Here is a 26,952-nt window from a genome sequence, read left to right on the forward strand (position 1 = left end):
GTGGGCCTTCAAAAATATTCGAACAAGATTTGTCAATAATCTTGCTGATATCTAGTTAGACTCTACTTCAGCCATTATTGTTAAGTTTTCATAACACCATTTTGTCCCTTTTGCTTCTTTCTTCAGTGCTCTTCCTCTCCACCCTTTCTAATCTAAAAGATCTTCAGCTATCTGTCCTTGTACATTTGAATTACTGTTGGTAAATTCATTTTGAATCCATACTGATCTTTGAAATTGTCTTCACTTTGTTGATTGAAGCCCTTTTACTTTACTCAATTTATCTGCCTTTTTTCTTTATCTTACTCTCTCCCGCCATTCTTTATTTCCAATTCCTTCTTTCCTGATTCTTATTCCTCTTTTTCCTTTTATTTAGCCATCATGCAAGTGCAGTGCAAATTTTGATCAATCATTTTACTAGTAGCTGATGACATTTGTGAATATCATCTGTTAAGAAAACCCTGGAATAATACGACCACTATATAAATTAACTTTACATCCATTTTGAAAGGGAGACGAGTGGGTCTGAGACATGTATTTTAAACTTCAATAAGGGATACTGTGGGCATGAAAGCTGAGCTAGCTGAAGTGAACTGGAATACCAGCCAGAGGACAGACAAATTAATATGGAAGCAGTGGCAGGTTTTAAGGCGATATTTCATAGAATTTACAGTGCAGAAAGAGGCCATTCAGCCCATCGAGTCTGCACTGAGCCTTGGAAATAGCACCCCACTTAAGCCCAAACCTGTAACCCAGCCTGACCCTTTTGGACACTAAGGGCAATTTAGCATGGCTGATCCACCTAACCTGCACATCTTTGGACTATGGGAGGAAACTGGAGCACCCGTTGGGAACCCATGCTCCATGGGGAGAAAGTGCAGACTCCCCACAGACAGTTACCGAAGCCAGGAATCGAACCTGGGACACTGGAGCTGTGAAACAACTGTGCTATCATGCTGTGTACGAACTCCTAGTAATTTACGAGTTTGCATTAGGAACAGGTATTTATTAATCTGAAGGTAAACCATTCTTTTTTGGAAATTAATTGATAAAGCATGGGAGTGAAGAATTCAACATTAGCAAATATACCTGATGGATAGCGACTTAATCTAAAGGCTGAAAAATTGGGACCAGAGGCAGATTGTCCATTGAAAAGAAATCTGCTCTTCTCTGTGCCAGGAGTGAGAGAGTAACAATTATATTTTAATAATTGAACATCTCACCAGAAACCACAAAGAATGCTCTCTGTTACTCTGAAAAGTGGTGCATTTCACACTGTTGGAGCACCACATTTGGGCTAAAACTAATATTCAGATCTTTTTATTACAAAAAATAGACCGAAGCAATAAGATACATAAATTACTGATGGCAACAATGTTTAGGAAACAAATAAAATCAACCCATAAAGCATCACTATATCTTTACTAGAATGTATTTCCTATACAGTTTTATAGGCGAAGCAATTAAAGATCTTCATTTACTTCGTGATTATAAAAACTCCCATCAACAAGAGCCCAGCAGCCCATTCGCTCAAATTTGCACTAGAAATAAGATAAATCTTCACTTTTTCCAGTCCGGGAGCACCCGGAGGAAATCTGTGCAGACTCTGCACAGACAATGATTGAAGCTGGGACTCTGGAGCTGCATATTTCTGATTACTCAAAATAATATATTCATGCTATAAAGAAAATTCTTAAGCAGCGGATCCATCATCTGTGGTTATCCAAAGAATTTTAAAGTACTCAATTCACTTTTTGTTCCAATTTAAGGGGCAATTTAATTTTAATAAAGTCATTTTAAAAAAAATAAATTTTTTTTTTTGGAGTATCCAATTATTTTCCTTTCCAATTAAGGGACAATTTAGCATGGCCAATCCACCTTCGCTGCACATCTTTGGGTTGTGGGGGTTAGACCCACGTAGTCACGGGGTGAATGTGCAAGCACCACACGAACAGTGATCTGGGGCCGGGATCGAACCCGAGTCCACAGTGCCGTGAGGCAGCACTCACCACTGTGCCGCTGTTAACGAAAGAGTTTAACTTCGGTAATAGGGAAGATGCTGGAATCTATCATCAAGGAAGAAATTGCGAGGCATCTGGATAGAGATTGTCCCATTGGGCAGACGCAGCATGGGTTCGTAAAAGGCAGGTCATGCCTAACTAATTTAGTGGAATTTTTTGAGGACATTACCAGTGCAGTAGATAACGGGGAGCCGATGGATGTGGTATATCTGGATTTCCAGAAAGCCTTTGACAAGGTGCCACACAAAAGGTTGCTGCATAAGATAAAGATGCATGGCATTAAGGGTAAAGTAGTAGCATGGATAGAGGATTGGTTAATTAATAGAAAGCAAAGAGTTGGGATAAATGGGTGTTTCTCTGGTTGGCAATCAGTAGCTAGTGGTGTCCCTCAGGGATCCGTGTTGGGCCCACAATTGTTCACAATTTACATTGATGATTTGGAGTTGGGGACCAAGGGCAATGTGTCCAAGTTTGCAGATGACACTAAGATGAGTGGTAAAGCGAAAAGTGCAGAGGATACTGGAAGTCTGCAGAGGGATTTGGACAGGTTAAGTGAATGGGCTCGACTCTGGCAGATGGAATACAATGTTGACAAATGTGAGGTTATCCATTTTGGTAGGAATAACAGCAAACGGGATTATTATTTAAACGATAAAATATTAAAGCATGCCGCTGTTCAGAGAGACTTGGGTGTGCTAGTGCATGAGTCACAGAAGGTTGGTTTACAAGTGCAACAGGTGATTAAGAAGGCAAATGGAATTTTGTCCTTCATTGCTAGAGGGATGGAGTTTAAGACTAGGGAGGTTATGTTGCAATTGTATAAGGTGTTGGTGCGGCCACACCTGGAGTATTGTGTTCAGTTTTGGTCTCCTTACTTGAGAAAGGACGTACTGGCGCTGGAGGGTGTGCAGAGGAGATTCACTAGGTTAATCCCAGAGCTGAAGGGGTTGGATTATGAGGAGAGGTTGAGTAGACTGGGACTGTACTCGTTGGAATATAGAAGGATGAGGGGGGATCTTATAGAAACATTTAAAATTATGAAGGGAATAGATAGGATAGATGCGGGCAGGTTGTTTCCACTGGCGGGTGACAGCAGAACTAGGGGGCATAGCCTCAAAATAAGGGGAAGTAGATTTAGGACTGAGTTTAGGAAGAACTTCTTCACCCAAAGGGTTGTGAATCTATGGAATTCCTTGCCCAGTGAAGCAGTTGAGGCTCCTTCATTACATGTTTTTAAGGTAAAGATAGATAGTTTTTTGAAGAATAAAGGGATTAAGGGTTATGGTGTTCGGGCCGGAAAGTGGAGCTGAGTCCACAAAAGATCAGCCATGATCTAATTGAATGGCGGAGCAGGCTCGAGGGGCCAGATGGCCTACTCCTGCTCCTAGTTCTTATGTTCTTAAGTTAAGGAAAGTATCAAACTTGAAAAAGCATATAACTGCACCAAGATGAATGGTAGGTCAGATGGTCGGAATACAATGAGAATGACTAAAAATGTTAGTCAGGAGAAAGAAGTTGGAGTATGCGAGGAAGCTACCTATAAGTGTAGAAAACAATACTAAGTTTCTAAGGTGTTTAAAAAGGGAGAGTAAGTAGAGCAAGTAAAGTTGGTGTTGTCCCTCGAGAGTGACAAAGGAGAGTTAATAATAGATAATAAGGAAATTACAGACAAAAATTTGCTTCTGTCTTCCAGATAAAAAACATTTGTGTAATAATTGTAAATGAGGAGGCGGAAGGGATTGAGGAGCTTGGTGAAATTATAAGCATGAGGAAAGAGTAATGAGCAAATTTGAGTTGTGAGCTGATCTCCAGGTCCTGACAGATTTCATCAAAGTGTGTTTACAGATGTGTTAGTGTTAATTTTCCAAAATTTGCTGGAAAGTAGCAAACATGCCCCTCTGTTCAAGAAGTGATGATGTGGAGATGCTGGTGCTGGACTGGGTTGGGCACAGTAAGAAGTCTCAACACCAGGTTAAAGCCCAACAGGTTTGTTTGAAATCACAAGCTTTTGGAGCGCTGCTCCTTTATCTGACTTCACTTGATGAAAGAGCAGCGCTCCGAAAGCTCGTGATTTCAAATAAACCTGTTTACAATAAACAAGAATCTGTTTTACATTCATTTGTACCATTGCCAGAAAAAAAGGGGAAGAAGATATGAATATATGGGGAATATTAACAGATGAGGTATATTAGCATTGGGCTCCCAAAAGTCAGTTACCACAACTGTACTGTTTTAACTATCACATGTTGCCCCATGGTATTAAAACATACTAGGGGCGTATTGAGACCACCTAGGTTTACCCTGTTGTTTTTGGCAGTGGCCATATCCCAGCGTTTTTCTTTCCCTAGATCCCTTTGGGTTCCTCTGCCCTACTTCCCTTGTACTCTAGGTGGTTCCCCCACCCCCCCTTTTAGAACATAGAACAGCACAGAACAGGCCCTTCGGCCCTCAATGTTGTGCCGAGCCATGATCACCCTACTCAAACCCACGTTCATTAGATTTAAATTAAAAAGTGTTGCCAAGTGAATTAAAACAATACCTCAGTCAATTGTACCGATGGAAAAAGATAATACGCCTTAACCCTCCACTGACTTCTGTACAATTTAATTCCAATTGGCATGCCCCTACAGAGACTGGGACTCCAGGAAGGAGCACTTATAATTGTTTTAGGAAATCCCATCCTTAGATTTATAATGCTGATGTGCAGAGTGGACAGGGCAGACTCTTAATCCATCTCATTGCTTGCTCTAAAAAACAGTTCAAATTGAATCCAGTGCAGTGCTATGAAACTTGAATCCTAGCCGGGACTTTAATAGAACAAGTTTGGTAGTTAACCTGTTTTCTCTGAGGATAGACGTTGAAAATATATCAGGCAAGTTTCCATGAAATATATCGTCTATCCATTGATTTCACATTGAGCCTGTTAGATATAGACTCCAGAAAAAATTCAGTTCCCAAGATCAGGATGATATTGTATTTCTCCAAGGCCTGTTATTACACACAGTAGCGTTTTTCAAGATGTTTGATTCATTAGTGAAAGAATAAAGATGTGCAGGTTAGGTGGATTGGCCCTTGGGTTAGATGGGGTGACTGTGTTACGGAGACTGGGTGATGGTGTGGGCTTAAGTAGGGTGCTCGTTCCAAGAGCCAGTGCAGACTCGATGGGCCGAATGGCCTCCTGCACTGTAAATTCTGTGTCTAATAACTCAAAACTTCAGTATTGTTGCAACAAAAATATTGGGTGGGATTTGCCACGCAACCTGCTGCGTTTCTGATATGCCATTGTCAATGGGGTTTCCTGTTGAATGCACCCCTCGCCCCTGGGGGCCTGTGCTGAGGGTGCGCTGCTGGCAGGACTAGTAAATCCTTCCAGCGACAAGTTCCGGCCACCAAGTTGGCTGCAACTGTTTTATGGGTCTCCCAAGTATAAAGTTATTGCTTGAAACTGTTTTCTTTATCAATTTCTTCCCACGATGATTTGCTCATTTTGACTAAGGTCCACTAGCTTCACATAACCAACCAGGCAGTTCTTGTACATTTGTGGTCATTACTGTTTCTGACACTTGCTTCCTGCTGTACTTAAAGAGCAATTCTTCAACCTAGCTTAAAAGTTAGCCATGGTTGCTTCCAGTATGCTTTTTCATCTAGCAGCTGTCCATGTTTTTGAAAAAGAAAGTTCTGGACAATGAATTATTAACCTGAGAATCCCTAGCTCAATTTAATTCTAACCGATATAGGTTGGTAGCATTCTGGTACGTTAGCACTTTGCACTGTAGATTAATTATTCTGTAGTCCATTTAAATTTTTAATCTGCATAATACTTCAGTCACACTATTGTAATTTTTTTCACTTGCTTTATCCATAGTTACAAGTCCTGCGTTGAATATCTGCCCGGAAGAAGATGAAAATAAAATTCTTCCATGTGCTACAACTCGTAGTGGTGTTATGAATAAAGGTATATTGTTAATGTTATTCTTTGCATCCTCAACAAAATTATGGAAATAAACTTAATCTACTGATTTACATTCCAAAAGTTACTTTTCTTGAGGCCTTTTAAGAGTAGCATCATTTTTATTTCCTATTTGGTGTCTAAATTGATTTTGTTCTTTTATGATCTTCAGTCCATGCATGATGTGTTAGGAGCCCTCAGCAATGCTTTGTTGCATGATATTATGTTAGCTTTTTAAAATCATGCAACTTTAATATTTCTTATTACCTAGCTTTGAATGATTCCATCTTGTTCCAACTGCAACAACCAGATTATGTTCAGACACATTGACATCTTGTGCTATAGACTCAAATCAGTTGATTGGAATGTTACAAAAGCAGAACAAAATTTGAAAGAGAAAACTAAAATGCTGGAGATATTCAATGGTCGGGCAGCATTTGTGGAGAGAGAAGCACTTAATATTTCAGTTGATTTTTTTTTGTAGTAACTGAAAAAAATTAGAAATCTAATAGATTTAGAGCAAGTGGGATGGGTAGCCAGTAGCATAAAAGGGAATGATAGAGGGCAGGAGAGATTAAATGACAAACGGTTTCATGGTGTGAGGTCAAAGGGAATGGTAATGGGACAAGTAAAGAAACAAAACATTTGTCGAGAGGAGACTGGATTTGCAGTATAGCTGGTTTAGCTCACTGGGCTAAATTGCTGGCTTTTAAAGCAGACCAAGGCAGGCCAGCAGCACGGTTCGATTCCCGTACCAGCCTCCCCGGACAGGCGCCGGAATGTGGCGACTAGGGGCTTTTCACAGTAACTTCATTTGAAGCCTACTCGTGACAATAAGCGATTTTCATTTCATCTAAACGTAAAGTAATTAAAGAAGCAGAAGGGGAGGAAACCAATAATCAATAGTAAAACAACCTCTGTCCCAATTTTACTCATTGTTCAACTCATTTGAGTCCAGAAGACTACAATAAAGATTTTAGTCGAAAGATGAAATGCTGTTTCTTAAACTTGGATTGGGCTTCGTTGGAACACGAGCAAGCCAAGGAGTAAGTTGGGAGTAAGGTGGAGGGTTAAAATGGCTGGGAATTTAGTAATAGTTGCAGGCGGAACAAAGATCAGCGAATATATACTGTAAGTTGAAAGAAATGGAAGTGATTTGCTTCTTCTCTTGGAAGAGCTGTTTATGACCTTGTCAGGGAGGACATAAAAGGGTCGTGCATCTCTTGCGCTTGCATGGAAAGGTGGTAAAGTACTTGGGGATGACTGTGGAGTAAACTAGTGTGTTGCAGAGGGAAACGGTCCCATTGTAATTCTGAAAAGGGGGTGGGATGTGGCTGGTAGCATCAGACCAAAGAAAGCAGAAAGTAGGAATGTTATCTTGCAATGCTTAAGGTTATTCCTCTTTTTCGTCCTTCTCTTCTCCCCCAGCCTCATACACACACTTTCCTAAACCTGATCATTTGTGTTGTCTGATTCTACTGGAAAAATCTTCTACACTGACATTGAATATCTGCTGTTATTCTGCCAAATTGTGAAACTCCTTCTGTGTCCAGCTCTTCATGAAGTTGTATTTTTCTCTTGTGCACATTGTAGTCCTTAATACAAATTGCTCTTGGTCCCAGCATAGACAATTGCTAAATTAGCATTAGTTAACCGTCCCAGCATAAACAATTACTAAATTAGCATGGGTTCACCGTACCAGCATAGACATCACACTTGATGGCAATCATTTCACACTCCAGAAGGGAAGTAATTTCTACCGCCCTTGCTGTAGAACTCGATTAGAGGATTTACTGGCAATCCAAACCTTTTTTTTTATCATAAGATAGCTGCTTTGTGGCTGAATTCTATACTTTTCATCACGGATCCTGCACCTGTGGCAAAATTACATTTGCTCCAAAAAGCAACTAATTGTGTGGCTGTGAGCAGGACAGCTTTGAGTTTAACTTTGGAAGCAGCGTTTGTGTAACAACAACACTAGGTTTATCAGCTGCTCGGCCTCTGACATTCTCATTACTTTCGCAAATACAGCAGCAGCCCCTTTGCATTAACTGGGAACTTAGCAAAATGCATCATGTTTTGTACAGACTCGCATGCGCAGTAGCTGCCTTCAATGCGCCGGGTCGGCGCGGAAGAAAGGAGGCCAGGCCTGCTGGTTGGTAGGTCACAACAGAGACCCTCCCCGGGGTCGCCTCTGGACCCTTCCACGCCAAGGTCTCGCTGGCTGAGAGCAGGTGTAGATGGTGCGGGCAGGACTCCCAAGTGTTTTGCTATGGCAGCTCGGCTGAGAATTGCCGGGGGAGGGGGGAGGTGCATGTTGAGCAGCCCCTGACCGTGTCGGCACTGATTCTCCGGCCCGGTCCCGGGCTGTGAGAATCCTGCCCCTGGACTTTGAATTAAGTTCCTATGACATGGTAAAGGTGTGGTCTCTCTGATATATAGGATCATGAGCAGCGAATGCAATATGCTGGAAATTAAAATAAGTAATTTCTGCTTCACATGGAAGCACTGTTTGAAACCTTGGAGCTCAATATTTTGCTATGAGGTGCATTTTCAAGTACCCCAACTTCTACAGAAAATTGATGGTTGGATCTTGAACCTCTTCAAAGTTACTACAGCCTGAACATTTAAGAGGGTGTATATTTCAAAGTATATGACCAGACTCAAAGGGCTACCTTTATTCTTAAAATCACTTGCTTGTAAGTTAGAAAAATTGTTATACTTAAATGCAAATATTAACCCAAATATGTACTGTGAACTTGAATGACATTTGGGGTCTAATTCACTTGACCAATGGAAGACCTTTTATTAGTGAAAATAATTTTATTAATGTATTTCTGAAATTTTGTTATTTTGCGATCTCATCCGTTTGTTGGTCTTTTTTTTTTAAATAACAAATTAATGGAGCAAATCAGGAGTTGTGTAAAGGACAGGCAGTCAGCTTCACCCCTCCACTGCCCAGATGTAAAATTTTCTAAACATTACCTCCTACTCTTGCACATTGCATCTGTGATCTTTGGGTACTAGATAGCTTGGATGTGATGAGTGGATGGTACTTTTAAAATATTTTCCCCCTCAGAATTACAGATAGCTATAACTGAAAGAGATGCTGAGCAAGAGGAAAACATACCTTTGAAAGATACATTTGCTGGCATGGAAAAAGGTATGTAAAGTTTTCAAAATGTTCCTGCTGCTTTATACCAAACTGCACGTGCAATTTTACAAAGTATCATTGTTTTGTTAACAAATAGTGTGATGTGTAATATTTTCTTGAACCTATGTAGCCTCAACATTAAAATAATTTTATTCATTGTGATTCTATTCTCCCTTGTCATAACCTCTCTTCTACCTTTCAAATGTTATGATCCTTCAAAGGGGAAATATTTTTAAATGTAGGATTCTGGTATTGTCTTTGTAAATCTTCAGAGCCTACATCCTTTGTATAATATGGTAACCTAGAACTATAGTTGAGCATAACGTCCTAGAATTAAACCCTAGTGCTTCGTTTGCATATTTTCTGGCCATGTTAACCTGTTATGCAACATTTACTGATTGATTGATTGTATTTGCACTCTTAAGGTCTCTTTGTTTCTCTACCCCACCTAAACTTGCACTTTACAAGTAATAAGTAACGTTTTTGTATTTGTTCATGCAATGCAGGTCTCACTGGGACAACATTTATTTCCCATCACTAATTGCCCTTGAGAAAGTGGTGGTGAACCATTGCAGTCCATTGCACTGGAGTGCTGAACTTGGTGCATTTGAGTGCTATAGTGAGAGTTTGGTGACTGAGGGAGTTGGGTGTGGAGGGAGCAAGGTGCGCCTTTCATTTCAATTCCGCAAAGAGCGAGAAGGGAGCCAGGAGTTTAGAGTGCAGCTGACTGGGAGCAGAGTCGGAGGGCGGAGGTCCAGTTGGTCCACAGGGCAGCTATATTCTGTAAAGTAAAAGGGGATGGAGGCTAGAGCAGTTGCATGCTCCTCCTGTAGGATGTGGTGAGGGATACCACCGGTGTCCCCGCTGACTATACCTGCAGGAAGTGCATCCAACTCCAGCTCCTCAGAGACCGTGTTAGGGAACTGAAGCTGGATGAACTTCGGATCATCCGGGAGGCAGAGGGGGTTATCGAGAAGAGTTACAGAGAGGTAGCCACGCCCAAGGTACTGGACAAGCTGGGTTACAGTCAGGGGAAAGAAAATGGACAGGCAGACAGTGCAGGGATCCCTTGTGGCCATTCCCCTTCAAAGCAAGTATACCGTTTTGGATGCTGTTTGGGGGGGGGGGGGGGGGCGGGGGGGAGGGAGGTGGATGACCTATCGGGGGAAGGCCCTAGCGGCCAGGTCTCTGGCACTGAGTCTGGCTCTGGGGCTCAGAAGGGAAGGGGGGGAATAGAAAAGCAATAGTAATAGGAGATTCAATGGTTAGGGGAATAGATAGGAGATTCTGTGGTTGCGAGCGAGACTCCCGGAAGGGATGTTGCCTCCCGGGTGCCAGGGAATTCTAGGTTCGTGTCTTCAGGATCCTGAAGGGGGAGGGTGAACAGCCAGAAGTCGTGGTGCACATTGGTACCAACGACGTAGGTAGGAAAAGGGGGGTGGCGGTAATAAACAAGTTTAGGGAGTTAAACTGGAAGTTAAAGGCCAGACAGACAGAGTTGTCATCTAGGATTTGTTGCCGGTGCCACGTGATAGCGAGGCTAGGAATAGGGAGAGAGTGCAGTTGAACACGTGGCTGCAGGAATGTTGTGGGAGGGAGGGCTTCAGGTATTTGAATAATTGGAGTGCACTCTGGGGAAGGTGGGACCTGTACAAGCAGGGCGGGTTGCATCTGAACCAGAGGGGCACCAATATCCTGGGCGGGAGGTTTTCTAGTACTCTTCAGGAGGGTTTAAATTAATTTGGCTGGGGAATGGGAACCAAATTTGTAGTCCAGCGACTAAGGAAGCCAAAGCATGTAGTGATGCAGTGGGGAAGGTAACACTGACAAAGGAGAGTACTTGCAGGCAAGGAGATGAGTTGAAGTGTGTATACTTCAACGCAAGAAGCATCAGGAATAAGGTGTGTGAACTTAAGGCATGGATCGGTACTTGGGACTACAATGTGATGGCCATCACGGAAACTTGGATAGAAGAGGGGCAGAAATGGTTGTTGAAGGTTCCAGGTTATAGATATTTCAACAAGATTAGGGAGGATAGTAAAAAGGTGGGGGGGGGGGAGCATTGTTAATTAGAGGTAGTATAACAGCTGCAGAAAGGCAGTTCGATGAGGATCTGCCTACTGAGGTAGTATGGGTTGAAGTCAGAAATAGGAAATATAGGAAAAAAGTCAGAATAGGAGCAGTCACCTTGTTGGCAGTTTTCTACAGGCCCCCCAATAGCAGCAGAGATGTGGAGGAACAGATTGGGAAACAGATTTTGGAAAGGTGCAGAAGTCATAGGGTAGTAGTCATGGGTGACTTCAACTTCCCAAACATTGAGTGGAAACTATTTAGATCAAATAGTTTGGATGGGGTGGTGTTTGTGCAATGTGTCCAGGAAGCTTTTCTAACACGGTATGTAGATTGTCCGACCAGAGGGGAGGCATATTGGATTTGGTACTTGGTAATGAACCAGGGCAGGTGATAGATTTGTTAGTGGGGGAGCATTTTGGAGGTAGTGACCACAATTCTGTGACTTTCACTTTAGTAATGGAGAGGGATAGGTGCGTGCAACAGGGCAAGGTTTACAATTGGGGGAAGGGTAAATACAATGCTGTCAGACAGGAATTGAAGTGCATAAGTTGGGAACATAGGCTGTCAGGGCAAGTGAAATGTGGAACTTGTTCAAGGAACAGGTACTGCGTGTCTTTGTTATGTATGTCCCTGTCAGGCAAGGAAGAGATGGTCAAGTGAGGGAACCATCGTTGACAAGAGAGGTTGAATGTCTTGTTAAGAGGAAGAAGGAGACTTGTGTAAGGCTGAGGAAACCAGGTTCAGACAGGGTGCTGGAGGGATACAAGATAGCCAGGAGGGAACTGAAGAAAGGGATTAGGAGAGCTAAGAGAGGGCATGAAATATCTTTGGTGGGCAGGATCAAGGAAAACCTCAAGGCCTTTTACACATATGTGAGAAATATTAGAATGACTAGAGCGAGGGTAGGTTTGATCAAGGACAGTAGTGGGAGATTGTGTATCGAGTCTGAAGAGATAGGAGAGGTCTTGAACGAGTACTTTTCTTCAGTATTTACAAACGAGCGGGGCCATATTGTTGGAGAGGACAGTGTGAAACAGACTGGTAAGCTCGAGGAGATACTTGTTGGGAAGGCAGATGTGTTGGGCATTTTGAAAAACTTGAGGATAGACAAGTCCCCCGGGCCTGACGGGATATATCCAAGGATTCTATGGGAAGCATGAAATGAAATTGCAGAGCTGTTGGCAATTATCTTTTCGTCCTCGCTGTCAACAGGGGTGGTACCAGGGGATTGGAGAGTGGCGAATGTCGTGCCCCTGTTCAAAAAACGGAATAGGGATAACCCTGGGAATTACAGGCCAGTTAGTCTTACTTCGGCGGTAGGCAAAGTAATGGAAAGGGTACTGAGGGATAGGATTTCTGAGCATCTGGAAAGACACTGCTTGATTAGGGATAGTCAGCACGGATTTGTGAGGGGTAGGTCTTACAAGTCTTATTGAATTCTTTGAGGAGGTGACCAAGCACGTGGATGAAGGTAAAGCAGTGGATGTAGTGTACAGGGATTTTAGTAAGGCATTTGATAAGGTTCCCCATGGTAGGCTTATGCAGAAAGTAAGGAGGCATGGGATAGTGGGAAATTTGGCCAGTTGGATAACGAACTGGCTAACCGATAGAAGTCAGAGAGTGGTGGTGGATTGCAAATATTCAGCCTGGAGCCCAGTTACCAGTGGCGTACCGCAGGGATCAGTTCTGGGTCCTCTGCTGTTTGTGATTTTCATTAATGACTTGGATGAGGGAGTTGAAGGGTGGGTCAGTAAATTTGCATATGATACGAAGATTGGTGGAGTTGTGGATGGTGAGGAGGGCTGTTGTCAGCTGCAAAGAGACATAGATAGGATGCAGAGCTGGGCTGAGAAGTGGCAGATGAAGTTTAACTCTGACAAGTGAGGTTGTCCATTTTGTAAGGACAAATATGAATGCGGAATACAGGGTTAACGGTAGGCTTCTTGGCAATGTAGAGGAACAGAGAGATCTTTGAAAGTTGCCACTCAAGTGGATAGAGCTGTGAAGAAGGCCTATGGTGTGCTAGTGTTCATTAGCAGAGGGATTGAATTTAAGAGCTGTGATGTGATGATGCAGCTGTACAAAACCTTGGTACGGCCACATTTGGAGTACTGTGTGCAGTTCTGGTCACCTCATTTTAGGAAGGATGTGGAAGCTTTTGAAAAGGTGCAAAGGAGATTTACCAGGATGTTGCCTGGAATGGAGAGTAGGTCTTACGAGGAAAGGTTGAGGGTGCTAGGCCTTTTCGCATTAGAACGGAGAAGGATGATGGGTGACTTGATAAGAGGTTTATAAGATGATCAGGGGAATAGATAGAGTAGACAGTCAGAGACTTTTCCCCTGGGTGGAACAAACCATTGCAAGGGGACATAAATTTAAGGTGAATGGTGGAAGATATAGAGGGGATGTCAGAGGTAGGTTCTTTACCCAGAGAGTAATGGGGGCATGGAATGCACTGCCTGTGTAAGTAGTTGAGTCGGAAACATTAGGGACCTTCAAGTGGCTATTGGATAGGTACGTGGATTATGGTAGAATAATGGAGTGTAGATTAATTTGTTCTTAAGGGCAACACTGTAGCATTGTGGATAGCACAATTGCTTCACAGCTCCAGGGTCCCAGGTTTGATTCCGGCTTGGGTCACTGTCTGTGTGGAGTCTGCACATCCTCCCCGTGTGTGCGTGGGTTTCCTCCGGGCGCTCCGGTTTCCTCCCACAGTCCAAAAATGTGCAGGTTGGGTGGATTGGCCATGATAAATTGCCCTTGGTGTCCAAAATTCAATGATAATCTATGATTAACTGAGGACAAAAGTTCGGCACAACATCGTGGGCCGAAGGGCCTGTTCTGTGCTGTATTTCTCTATGTTCTATGTGTTGTAGGAATAAGCACATAGTTGCAAGGACAGGAGTGCCAGGATTTTGATCCAGCGACAGTGAAGGAAAGGCAATATAATTCCAAATAAGAATGGCGTGTGACTTGGAGGGGAATTTGATGGTGGTGTTTGCATCTACCTGCAGCCTTTGCCCTCGCTGATAAGAGGTCATGAGTTTGGAAAGGTGCCATCGAAGGAGCCTTGGTCAGTTGCTACAGTGTTTCTGGTATGTGATACACACTGCTTCCACAATGCGTCAGTGATGGAGGGTGTAATTTTTTCAAGGTGATGGATGGGGTTCCAGTCAAAGTGAACTGTTTAGTCCTGGATGGCGTCAAGCCTGTTGAGTGTTAGAGCTGCACTCAATCCAGGCAAGTGGAAAGTATTTGTGTCTTGTCAATGATGGACAAGCTTTGGGGAGTCAGGATGTGAGTTAGTTGCCACAAAATTCCCAGCCACTGACTCGTGGAGCCACAAAGCTTTTTTTGATGAACCCACACAAAAGACGTTAGTGTGCAAAATTAAAACAAGTGAGATTGGAGGTTAATATATTGGCATGGCTTGAGAATTGGTTAGCAGACAAGAAACAGTAGAAATAGATGGGTCATTTTCAAAATAGCAGGCAGTGATGAGTGGGACCCGCAGGGATCAATGCTTGGGATCCAGCTATTCACAATATACATCAGTGATTTGGATGAGAGAACTAAAAGTAATCTTTTAAAGTTTGCGAGCGACACAAAACTTGGTGGAAATGTGAGCTATGGGGATGTTCAGAGGCTTCAAAATGATTTAAACAAGCTGAGTGAATGGGCAAATACGTGGCAGATGCAGCACAATGTGGAAAAATGTGAAGTTATCCACTTCGGACCGAGAAACAGAATAGCAGAGTATTATTTAAATAGTGTAATTGGGAAATGTCGATGTACAAAAGGGACCTGAACACAAGCATGCATGTACAGCAAGCATTTAGAAAGTCTCATAGTATGTTGGCTTTCATTTCAAGAGCACTTGAGTACAGGAGCAAGGATGTCTTGCTGCAGCTGGAAGGGGAGTATTGTGTGCAGTTTTGGTCTCCTTGGGCGGGATTCTCCCAGCCTGGTGCCGGGCCGGAGAATCCCGCAACTGGGCTGTCCCGACGCCGGCACGCGGTTGTCTGCGGGTCAGCACCGGTCGCGGGCCTGCTGATTCTTGGGCCGAGCGGCCACTCTAAAAAGGCAAAGTCCAGCCGGCGCCAGCCACACACCTGGGCGGGAACGCGGCATGCGCAGATCCCGCGGTGCACAGTTCATGCAGGGATGGGAGGCTGGAGTGGCGTGAACTGCTCCAGCGTCAAGCTAGCCCCCTGTAGGAGCCCGAATCGGTACTCCCAGCGGCCTGTTTACGCCGTCGCGTTTCCGTGGAGACACTGCTGCTGAAATGGGAGAATCCCGCCCCTTATCTTAAGACTCCTGATGAAGGAGCTGCGCTCGAAAGCTAATGATTCAAAACAAACCTGTTGAACTTTAACCTGATGATGTCAGACTTCTTACTGTGCCCACCCCAGTCCAACACTGGCATCTCCACCTCCTATCTAAGAAAAGATATACTTGCCATAGAGGGAGTCCAGCAAAAGTCTCATCAGGTTGATTCCTGGAATGACAGGATGAAGGAAAATTTAGTCAACTGTATTCACTGGAATTTAGAAGCATGAGTGGGGATCTAATTGAAATGTATGAAATTTTGTCAGATCTGGACAGACTGGATGCAGGGATGTTGTTTTCTGTGGCTGGAGGGGGTTGGGGGAGGTTTAGAACAAGGGTCACATTTTACAGGGTAGGTCATTTAGGACTGGGCTGAGGAGAAACCGCTGCGCTGAGGGTAATAAATCTGGAATTCTCTGCCACAAAAGGCTGTGGAGACCAAGTGTGGAGTATGGTGTTGGGGTAAAGGATCAACCATGATCATTGATTGGTAGAGCAGGTCGAAGGGCTGAATGACGTGCTTCTCATTTTTTCTATATTTCTATTTGGCTGGTCCAGTTCAGTTTCTGTTCGGTAGTAACCATCAGACGTTGATAGTACGGACAGATGGGCATCTCCTATTGGAGGTGGTCATTACTCGGCACAAATTTTATTTGTCACTTATCAACCCAAGATTGTGCAGGGCTTGCAGTATATGAGAATGAACTGCTTTAGTATCTGATTAGTCGTAAATGGTGTAGAATATTGTGTAATCATCTGTGGACATCTCTGACCTTTTATGGAGGGAAAGTCATTGATGAAGTAGCTGAAGATGGTTGGGCCTAGTACTCCAAGGAACTCTGAAGCCATGCCCTCGGCATGAGGTGATTGACCTCCAACAATCACAATCTTCTTTCATTGTGCTAGGTAGGACTCCAGTCAGTGGAAAATTTTCCTTTTGATTTTTATTGATGTCAGTTTTTCTAGGCTTTAATCCCACGCTTGTTCAAATATGTCCTTGATATTGAGCGCAGTCACCCTAACGCCTCTCGAGTTCAGCTCTTTGATCGATGTTTGGACCAAGGCTGTAATGTGGTCAAGAGCCTAGTTGCCTTACTGGAACTCAAATTTGAGTGTTCGTGAACATGTTATTGTTGTATAAGTGCCGCTTGGTAGCACTATTGATGACTGTTTCATCACTTTGCTGCTGATGGAGAGTAAGGGGCAGTAATTTGCCCGGATGGATTTGTTGTGTTTTTTGTGGCTAGGACATGTTTAATTTGTCTTTCGGTATAAGCACAAGAGAGAAAACAAACCTGGATGAAATGGAAACCAAAACTATTGCTGGAGCAATGAACTCTACACATTGTGATTTTTCTGACCTGTTAGCATCTTTTAACTTCAGGAAATCTGGTTTACTTAAATTGCACCTAGGTTTAACGTTAAGACTGTCCTGTTTTTGAAGTGGCTTAGACATGAATTGCTGTTGGTGCTTGTAATCTACAATTTGGACTTTTTTAGCAGTAGATATGGTGAAAGCCCTTTAATGTTTATCCCTTCCATGGCAGTTTAAACAATGTTTCAAGAAAGTTTTTCCACCTTGGAAAAGGTTTGGATTTCTTGACCATTGAATCTCAGCTGGAATCTCTATTGTGGATATTTGAAATAGGTGCCTGCATGCAACTCTATTTCTTGTCCTCTGACTATTCTGGGAATACTGAAATCTCAAAGACTGGATAACAGCAGAATATCATCATCCTGTTGCTGCTGAGGACCTTGTGGCTTCTGTTTGAATCTGTAATATCATTCAGGAGGTCTATATCCCAGTTGCTGCAAATAAAATCTATGTTGAAATTTTTCAACAGCACCTTTGAAACCCACAATCTCTCGTCAAGGGCAGCATATGCATGGGAACATCGTAAGTTCCCCTCCAAGCCACACACCATCCTGACTTGGAACTATATCACATTTCCTTCACTGTTGCTGAAAAGAAAGCAAGTCACCACCTCAAGGCCAATTACGGGTGGGCATCAAAAATATCGGTCTAGCCAGTGATGCCTACATGCTGTGAAATAATTTTTAAACAATCTAAAATGTGGTTTGAGAAGCAGTACAATTGGGAATTTCCCTCCAACTCCTTCACCCATGCTGATGTAATTTGCCCTTACTGGCAGGTGGGATGCTTGTATCGAGCATGACTGATATGCCAGCAGAATCCATGTGGTATGTCAACAGACCTGAATTTCGTCTATGAGCGTATCAATTGCCACTAACATGCAAAAGTCAGCAAGTTTTGTTGGGCATCAGTATGTTTAAAACAGATTAATAAAACGAGTTGTCTCCCAAGTTAACTTTTGGCTGAGCATAATTAATTTGGGGAAATTACCAACAGGCAATGGGTTATTTTAGTATCAATGCTACAGCAACATTACCACTTATTATCACCTGCATAAAGAAGGAACACTGGAGTGTCACAGGTAGACACGTAGCATTGTGTGAAACTAAGAATCTGTTAGCCAACGCTGAAATCGGGAAAGGCGATTTGGCTGCAGCATCTCGACAGCGGAGTCGATGCGTTCTGGAACACATTTACAGTGGACACCGTTTGTGTATCATTAGCGGGCCCGACCCAGTATTCTTCAGGGCTCCACGATTCTCTGCCTCCAATGGACCGAGTTCCCGACGGCATGGTTCACTTTTGCATTTAAAAATTGTGAAACTGGCGTGGCGGCTGCTGAGGGAGAGAGAGGGGGTACGGAAAGTGTCCAACATCGCCATAGTGTGCTGATAAAATGGTTGAGGGGAGTAGCAGAAGGTGTCCAGGAGGTGGGCTGTGGGGTCGAGGTGAATGGGCACAGACGCCATTGCTGCAGCTGGCGTTGCAGTTGCACACACCGCTAACAACCCACTGTTAAACTTAGTGCCACGGATCGTATAGGTCCCCCCCCCCCCCCCAAGGGCACCCCGCTCGGTGCCCTCTGGCCGCAGCCGCTCCAACAGCTGTTTGGGTGCGCTCCAGCACACCCAGTGTTGTCATGTTCGCCAGGATGAATGTGTGGGGGAATTGTAATGCGTATGATAGCCTCCCGCGTGTCAGTCACAAACCCGGCGAATCCTGCACCGTTTTTCAGGAATCAATTGTGTTCCGTGCGGCACCGGTGCTAGCCCCTTAATAGTAGTGGAATAGGTCTAGGTGTGGCGTCAGTTTTTCTTGTCATGTAAGTCCACGAATTGTGTTGGCTTCAACAAGTAGTCTCAGAAACAGAGAATCCCACCCGTTGTATTTGGACTTGACTGAATTGACAAAATATTGAGTAGAGCTAAGGTAGCTCCTGTAAAATCGGTCGTTTCGGTAATGTTTCTTCAATGCTGAGGTCAGATTAACTCTCATAAAGAAAGCCTTCGGTTAACTTTGTTCCCCCATTCCTACAGCTTTCTAAATCGTTAGATCCCAGCCAACAAGATTACAGTGGTCTAGTAAAGAATTTAACCTATTATTTCATTTATTCCAGTGAATTTATGTTGTGCCATCTCCAAAGCAATAATCTTTCATGAAATGGTTTCATGAAAACCCTGTATAATTGTAGTCTGAGGTCTTCACCCTTCTTTCAATAAAGGCTAAAAACCAACTCGCACAACATGAGTTGTAAGGAGGGGGCAAAGATGCTTAAAGGGTATTTGTAGAGGGTTAGCAAGTGGTAACAGATTTGGCACATGTGGAAAAATGTGGTGGGAAGCTTTGAATTCAAAGAGACCTAGGTGCCCTTGTTCATGAGTCACTGAAAGCTCGCATACAGGTACAGCAAGCAATGGGAAATGGTACATTGGCCTTTATTACAAGAGGATTGAGTATAAGAGTAGAGGTGTCTTTTGCAATTAAATAAAGCTTTGGTGCGACCACAGTTTGGCACAACATCGTGGGCCGAAGGGCCTGTTCTGTGCTGTATTTCTCTATGTTCTATTAAAATCGCTTATTGTCACGAGTAGGCTTCAAATGAAGTTACTGTGAAAAGCCCCTAGTCGCCACATTCCGCCGCCTGTTCGGGGCGCCTGGCCTACATAATTGCTTGCTGTATACTTATGGTTTGTTTATAAGGACACCCAAATCCTTTGGAATACCAACATATACTAGTTTCAATAAAAAAACACATTCCATAGGTGGGACATGCACATGCTGTCAATGGTACAGATTGTGAAGATGACAGTCCTCCCGCGATTGCTGTTTGTGTTTCAGTCTCTTCCAATCTTCATCCTGGGGCAATTTTTAGGAAGATAAATGCGGCCATCTCGGGTTTTATATGGGCTGGGAAAGCCCATAGGTGAAGGAGGCTTGGCCCTTCCAAACTTTATTAACTACTACTGGGCGGCCAATATTTCGATGGTTAGGAAATGGGTAGTGGGGGAGGGGTCGGTGTGGGAGTGAGTGGAGGTGGCATCTTGCAAGGGCATGAATCTGGAAGCTCTGTTAATGGCATCTCCGCCGTTCTCACCGGCTCGGTACTCCACATGATCAGTGGGAGTGGCAGCCCTGAGATTGTGGGGGCAATGGAGGCAGCACAGGAGACTGGAGGGGGAATCGGTGTAGTCACTGATCTGTGACAATCACGGGTTCGCTCTGGTGGGGTGCTGGACGGGGGCTTTAGGAGGTGGCAGCGGGCAGGGATTGAGAGATTTGGGGATCTCGTCATTGAGGAGGGTTTGCCAAGCCTGGAGGAGGAGTTTGAGTTGCTATCTGTGCTCTTATCCTGTCTACCTTGTTTGTAATACTCCTTGTATTGAAGTACAAACAGTTTAACCCCACCAGTTTCCCTTGCTGGACACTAAAACTTTGCTTCTTCTGCAATTCCAAGTCTATCGTTGCATCTTCTACAGCACCAGCTAAAGTTCTACCTCCATTTTCCTGATCCGAGTTTGGCCTATCTGATCCTACTCCTGGGATCCCACCCCCTTGCCACACTAGTTTAAATACTCCCCAACAGGACTAGCAAAAGCACCCGCGAGGATATTGGTCCCAGCTCTACCTGGGTGCAACCCATCCGTTTGTATAGGTTCCACCTCCTCCGAATCGGTCCGAGTGCTTCAAGAATCTGAATCCCTCCTGGTTACACCATCTCTCCAGCCACACATCATCTGACATATCCTCCTATTCCTGCTCTTCCTAGTGCGTGGAACTAGGGGTAATCCTGAGATTACTACATTTGAGATCCTCCATTTTAGTTTACCTTCTAACTTCCTGTACTTGGCTTGCAGGACATCACTTACAGGCCATCATCCTTTAGTTTACCTATGTCGTTGGTACCAATGTGTATCACGACCACTTGCTGTTCACCTTCCCTCCTCAATGCCCTGCAGCCACTCGGTAATATCCTGGACCTGGCACCAGGGAGGCAACATACCATCCTTGATTCATGTTTGCGGCTACAGAAGCGTCTGTCTATGCTCCTAAGTATTAATCCACTATCGCTATAGCCCTGTCACTTGGTTTTCTCCCACTATCTGAGCAGCAGAGCCACCTATCGTGCTATGGATTTGGCTACTGCTGTTTTCCCGAGGCCATTCCCCCCCCCCACACACACATACAAACAGTATCCAAAGTGGTGTATTGGTTTGAGAGGGGATGGCCACAGGGGACTGCAGCACTGCCTTCTTGAGCCTTTTACTGTTCCTGGACCCATTCCCTCTTCTGCCTGTGTAATTCTAACCTGCAGTGTGACCACGTCTTTAAGTGTGCTATTTACGACTTCCTCAACGTCCTGGATGCCTCACAGTGAGTTCACCCGCAGCTCCAGCTCTGAAATCTGGTTAACTGGGAGCTGCATTTGGACACACATTCTACATGCGTGGTGACCAGGGAAGCTGGGAGTAATAATAGTGTCCCTAATTTCCCACGTTGTGCTTGAGCAGCTTATTGAGAGATATGTAGGTTAGGTGGATTGGCCATGTTAAATTGCCCAAGTGTCAAAGGATGAGCAGATTACGTGAGGATAGGGCAATGAGCCTGGGAAGGGTGCTCTTCGAGGTTGGGTCGGATTCAATGGGACAAATAGCATTCTACACTGTAGTGATTCATAGTGTAGAAGGAGGCCAATCGGTTTATTGAGGCTGCCCGGAGCTTCCAAAAGTGCATTCCACCAAAGTCCACCTTGTCCTATCCCTGCAAACCCACCCAACCGTTGGACACTAGGGGGCAATTTAGAATGGCTAATCAAACTGACCACATCTTTGGACTGTGGGAGGAATCCGGAGCACCCTGAGGAAATCCATGCAGACACAGGGAGAGTGCAAACTTCACACAGACACCCAAGGCCGGAATTGAACCCGAGTGCCTGGTGCTGTGTGGTAGTAGTGCTGACCACTGCCATCGTGCTGCTCCAACATTCAGTGATCGAATATATTTACTACTTGAAATTTGTCGGATTTTTTTTCACTGTGAAAATAATCCTTTCATGTACTTGCTGCTCTTAGTATCTTAATTTCCTTTTTACTTAATGCCCTGATGATCTTGTGCTGTAATCCTGTATGTGACATGGGAAACTGTGCTCGTTGGGTCCACTTTGTCCATTTCTGCAAGTTGTATCAATCCGATTGTAACTGTGGTCTGTATGTTCATATTACTGTGGAGTAAAGCAACTTACTCTCCTTTGTTTTAACTGTGTCCACCGATGAAAAGTTGGGCAGCACGGTAACACAGTGGCTAGCATTACTGCGTCACAACGCCAGGGTCCCAGTTTCGATTCCCAGCTTGGGTCACTGTCTGTGCGGAGTCTGCACGTTCTCCATGTCTGCGTGGGTTTCCTCCCACAAGTCCCGAAAGACGTGCTGTTGGATAATTTGGACATTCTGAATTCTACCTCGGTGAACCCAAACAGGTGCCGGAATGTGGCCACGAGGAAGTTTTCACAGTAACTTCATTGCAATGTTAATGTAAGCCTACTTGTGATAATAAAGATTATTATTATATTATAAATGCACATGCAAAAACAAACAGCTGGTTCAGGTGTCGAGCAAGTATTGTAATTCCACAATCAAAAGATAGTGTGGACCAGCTGTATGAAGGCTGATGTAATTTATCAGTTGCAGCCATAAGTTGTTGGCGTTGTCTTTAGTGGATTCGTTCTGTACAAAATTAAAGTCCTAACTGGTAAACCTCCCTATATTCTACTATAGTTTAAAATTGCTTTTTTAAACTGGCAGCTTACCAAAAAGTGAGTAATGTGTTATTTTTCTTTAATTCTGTTTTTTAAAATACATTTTTATGGGATATGGTTACCGATGATTAGGCCAGCATTTATCGCCCATCTCTAGTTGCCCTTCAGAAGTGAGTTGTCTTCTTGAACCACTGCAGTACCTGAGGTGTAGGTACACCCACAGTGCTGTTCGGGAGGTAGTTTCAGGAAAAAGGAACTGGAAATTAAATTGTATCTGATTGTTGTACTGAGATTTACTTCCTGATTAGAACTAGGGGTTATTTTACAGTTTTTTTTTAAGCTAACCCGGGCCAAGGGTTTTACAGTTCTTGAATGACCATCATTCGCGAGTTATATAGATTCCAGTCAGGAGGGCAGGAAGGAAGTGACATTTTGTTTGTAGCTTCCATTTGTTCTTTTTTACATAATGCCTCACTAAGAAAATGTTGATGGTTATAGGGTGATGTCAACGGGAAAGAAGTTGCAATTCTGTTGTGACTTGGAAAGATATAAATGAGCTGAATTGATACCCTGGAATTTTATTGTTGGCAGTTTTCCTTTTGAAATGACACCAACTTTCAACTATCCACTTACACAATTGCTTGCAGAGGAAATGTAAAGGTGCATTCGAAAAAATGGTCCTGATGGACGAATTGTTCGCTTTTCAGTGTTTACTCTTATGCAATAAAGCCAGATGCACTGTTTTGTGATTTGGACCAGATATTTGTGTCTATTGCACATATATTTCTTCAATTTCTCCAAAGGCACACTTGAACAAACACTTGGTGAGTCGAGATTTGAAAGGAAATAAACCAGTATAATGATTCATACCAGGTGGGTATACGGGAAAGTTATAAAATTCATTTATTTCCTATCAAAAAAAATTAATAATTATGTATAATAAAGGTTAATGGCTATTCCACTTCAGTGGGTAATTTAGCTTTACTTTAAACTAATATCCTAACTCCTCTCTCTCTCTCTCTCTCTCTCTCTCTGGTACCCTGACTGTATGCGTACAGTCCAGATAAAGGCTGCATTGCGTTTTAAGAGACAGATTGGTAGCATGGAATGGTGACTTTTGCTTTTTCTAACTATTTTCACTGGACAGTTCAACACAAATGAGGAGACGGTTACTGATAACTGAGGTTATCTTAACGAATGGCTTATTTGCAATATGAAGAAACATCAAAATTAGTTTAAAATTGATATGACGTGAACACAATTTTAGAAGAGATCACACAAATATAACCATGCCAATCATAATTGCAGCAGTAGTCTCTTGCTCACATTTTCAGGGCCTGAAAAGTACCTCACCGTAGATATGTAATCTATAGCACAGTGAAGCCCACTCAGCCTGGATCTGCCTGAGCAAAGCAGGGAAGGGTGGAGGAGCTATATGCATAGAAAATTACTTTTGTTCCTATTGGATGGCTACCTTTTTTGTCTGTATGAAATAACAAATGCGCCAAGTGAATTAATCCCAATTTAAACACCTTGAGTGGTCCTTTGCCCTACTTTGGTCTCTATTGGATTGAGATTGGCTGTCTCAGTCTCCATCAGCAGTTTTATTTTTCCTGCCTCTGCAGGCTTTCATTTTATTTTCAATGCAGACCCGAAGCAGTAATCGGGAACAGATTATATTCAATTCAGCTAGTGATCATGTTCATGGTTCCCAAAACGCTTTCTGCATTCTGGCCTGTTAGCTAAGATGAAGTAAAGCCTTATTTTGAGATTTGATTAAATATGTTAGAAACTTCTATTGCAAGCTTCAGTATAGGTTCTTCTGTGCTGTTAACTTTGCCTTTTTTCAGTAAACACACAACCTATTCTCTCAATTGACCCTTCCAAGTTTTCACAACTGTTCAGGTAACTGCAGGGTGTAAGTAATCTCCTAGACTTTGATGTGGTGTAGTATCATAAGCCACCATATTCAAATATCATAATATATATCATTGCTATATTACTACATTGTAACTTCCTTCAGGCCATAAGCCACTGCAGAGTGCAAAGCTACATTGAAGGTTTAAGTTGGCCTGATTATGGGAATTGGGTCTGCCAGTAATCTAAATATACATTTCACTACTAGCCTGGAACTGTAACTAGGTTTTGGAGTATTATTTATATTTTGAATGTGGTTGGTTGCTAAATTTATTACTCAATATATTTGACTTGTCCAGCATGCTTTTAGCTTGTCTCGTTGTACTTGAGTAATTTGGGGGCAGAAGGCAGAACACAATTCAAACTGGGATTTCACCAAGGACCGGTGTCCTCCTGAGCTGTATTGTTATCCATTTCAGAGTTTGTGGTCTTTATTGGTGTCATAACTTTTCACAGCTCTATGGCTGTGCATGCATCCCGTGCCTTGTGTAGAAAAGCAAAGCTCTCACTTTTCCAATACTATGTGTTGTTTATATTTTCTCTTTTAATAGGATCACCTTTATTGATACTTCAGGCTAATTATGATATAAATTGTGTGGAAGTTCGAAATGAGAATGAACACCAGAGCAGTGGGTCAAACAATCCAAATCTCAGTACTGATGTCTCCCTGAAAGAAATCGTTGGTTCTGAAGTTCACTGTGAAAATGAAGATGGGCAGATGCTGCATTCACATGTAGCAAAAAAGGCTGTTGATAGTGTTGCATTAGATAAAGAACAATTGATCCACGGTGCCAGTATCAAGGTTACTGATGGTTTGCTACCTTCTACCAAATCAGAAGTTGCATTTCTTAACCACTTAATGGATCAAAACCCAAAACACCACCAACTGATGTCTTTTGCTGCACTTTCGGCATCAGAAAAATTAAACAAGTTTGAAAATTTGTCAAACATAAATGTAGAAACCAATAGCTGCATCACTGTAGAAGGCACATCTACTACAGAATCAATGGATTCCCTCCAATAGTGTCATCAGAGGTTAAGGAGGATTTATAAAGACATATACTGATTATTCCTGCTCCTGAAGATTTTTGTTAAAATACTATGGCGACAAATACTGGAAAGTGAACATTTCATTTATCCCCTTGCATTGTCCAACTGATTTTAAAAAGAATGCTTTGTCTCTGGAATCAATCCCCAAGCTCTAAAATACAGAAACTACTCTAGTATGTTTATGATTGATCAGGTGACTAGAAGAGAGATATATAATCATTTTTTTAAAATTTTGGGATGTTGTGGTATTTCAGTCTAAGGGTGGTTTTAAGTTTAGAATTCAAACTTGCATTCAATTGACTTAGCAAACCACAGTCTTTTCTTAGTCCATGAATATGCCCAAATTTCATTGGGGGATGGGTGGGATGGGGGATGCAGTAGAAAGAGTTATTAACAGGTGTGTGGCCTGTTGGATAGAATTTGAATCTAAAGATTACTGCTGGTACCAGTCAGTTAGAAAATGACCATGTTTCATCTATAATGGTGAACTGAACAGATACTTGGAAGTTGTAAAAATTTGATAAACCTATTAAGCAAACATTGTAGTGAATCTTGCTGAAAACTGATCAGTATGCAAGAATGTCAATGCCTTAGAATTGTTTCTGTATGTATGTTACAGCCAAAAATGTAATCACCCATGGTTCCTGGAAAAAGTCCTCTCTCAAACTCTGAATTATGGATTATAATGTAAGTCAACTATAACTGTCCTAGAACCAAACAGGATGTTTCCAAAAGTAGTAGTCATCAAAATATTTCTATGTACACTGCAACCTGTTTAAAAATGTGTTCAACTGAAATGACAAATAAAAGCTTGTTTATGCAGACATTTTTGTGAGGGCTCATTAAATTTTAAAAGTTGACCATATGGTCTGCCTCTGCTTCCATTTCTTTTGTGTTTTTTTGTTTTTATGTTAAGTTGCTTTATCTTGTATCTTAATCTGATGTGCAATAATTAATGTCATGGAGACCAAATTACTGGTCATTTGTGTTCTCCATTTTTACGATGACATATTTGATATCTAAGACCAGGCTATGAATAGTCATTTGTTTTTCAGTTATGTACAAGATTTTCTGTCACCACCATACAAGTCTTTTTCTACTTAGTTGTCAATGATGTCAAAAGTTCTTCATGATTTCTAAACACATATTTTGCTTTTGTGATTAAAATTTTTACTTAGTACATTATGCAGTGCTGATTTTGAGCATTGGGTCAAATTCATTTTTTTCAGTTTGAATTTCTTTGGCAGTGACTACTGATGTGAGAAGCATGAGTAGTTAAAAATAAATCTGTGCAGAAGGCTTTTTTTTATAGCTAGGACGTCTTGAGTTTAGTGC

At 42.7% G+C, this 26,952-nt stretch overlaps 1 protein-coding gene across 2 annotated transcripts in view; it reads left to right on the top strand.

The window, feature by feature from the left end:
* The window catches only part of LOC119967531 (tudor domain-containing protein 6-like), a 33,921-nt gene extending 7,439 nt beyond the window's left edge, over positions 1 to 26,482 (top strand). Inside the window, exons 2-5 of one of the 2 annotated variants that reach the window (XM_038800206.1) lie at positions 5,884 to 5,973; positions 9,047 to 9,130; positions 23,454 to 23,523; positions 25,119 to 25,201. In XM_038800206.1, the coding sequence (XP_038656134.1) occupies positions 5,884 to 5,973; positions 9,047 to 9,130; positions 23,454 to 23,500 (221 nt within the window). In that variant the 3' untranslated portion in view covers positions 23,501 to 23,523; positions 25,119 to 25,201. Of the gene's footprint in view, positions 1 to 5,883; positions 5,974 to 9,046; positions 9,131 to 23,453; positions 23,524 to 25,118 lie in introns of both variants that reach the window. The other variant, XM_038800205.1, reaches the window with a different exon arrangement.
* The last annotated feature ends 470 nt before the right edge of the window (positions 26,483 to 26,952 follow it).

The sequence above is a fragment of the Scyliorhinus canicula genome, chromosome 6, assembly GCF_902713615.1.
Source record: "Scyliorhinus canicula chromosome 6, sScyCan1.1, whole genome shotgun sequence".
NCBI classification, from domain to species: domain Eukaryota; kingdom Metazoa; phylum Chordata; class Chondrichthyes; order Carcharhiniformes; family Scyliorhinidae; genus Scyliorhinus; species Scyliorhinus canicula.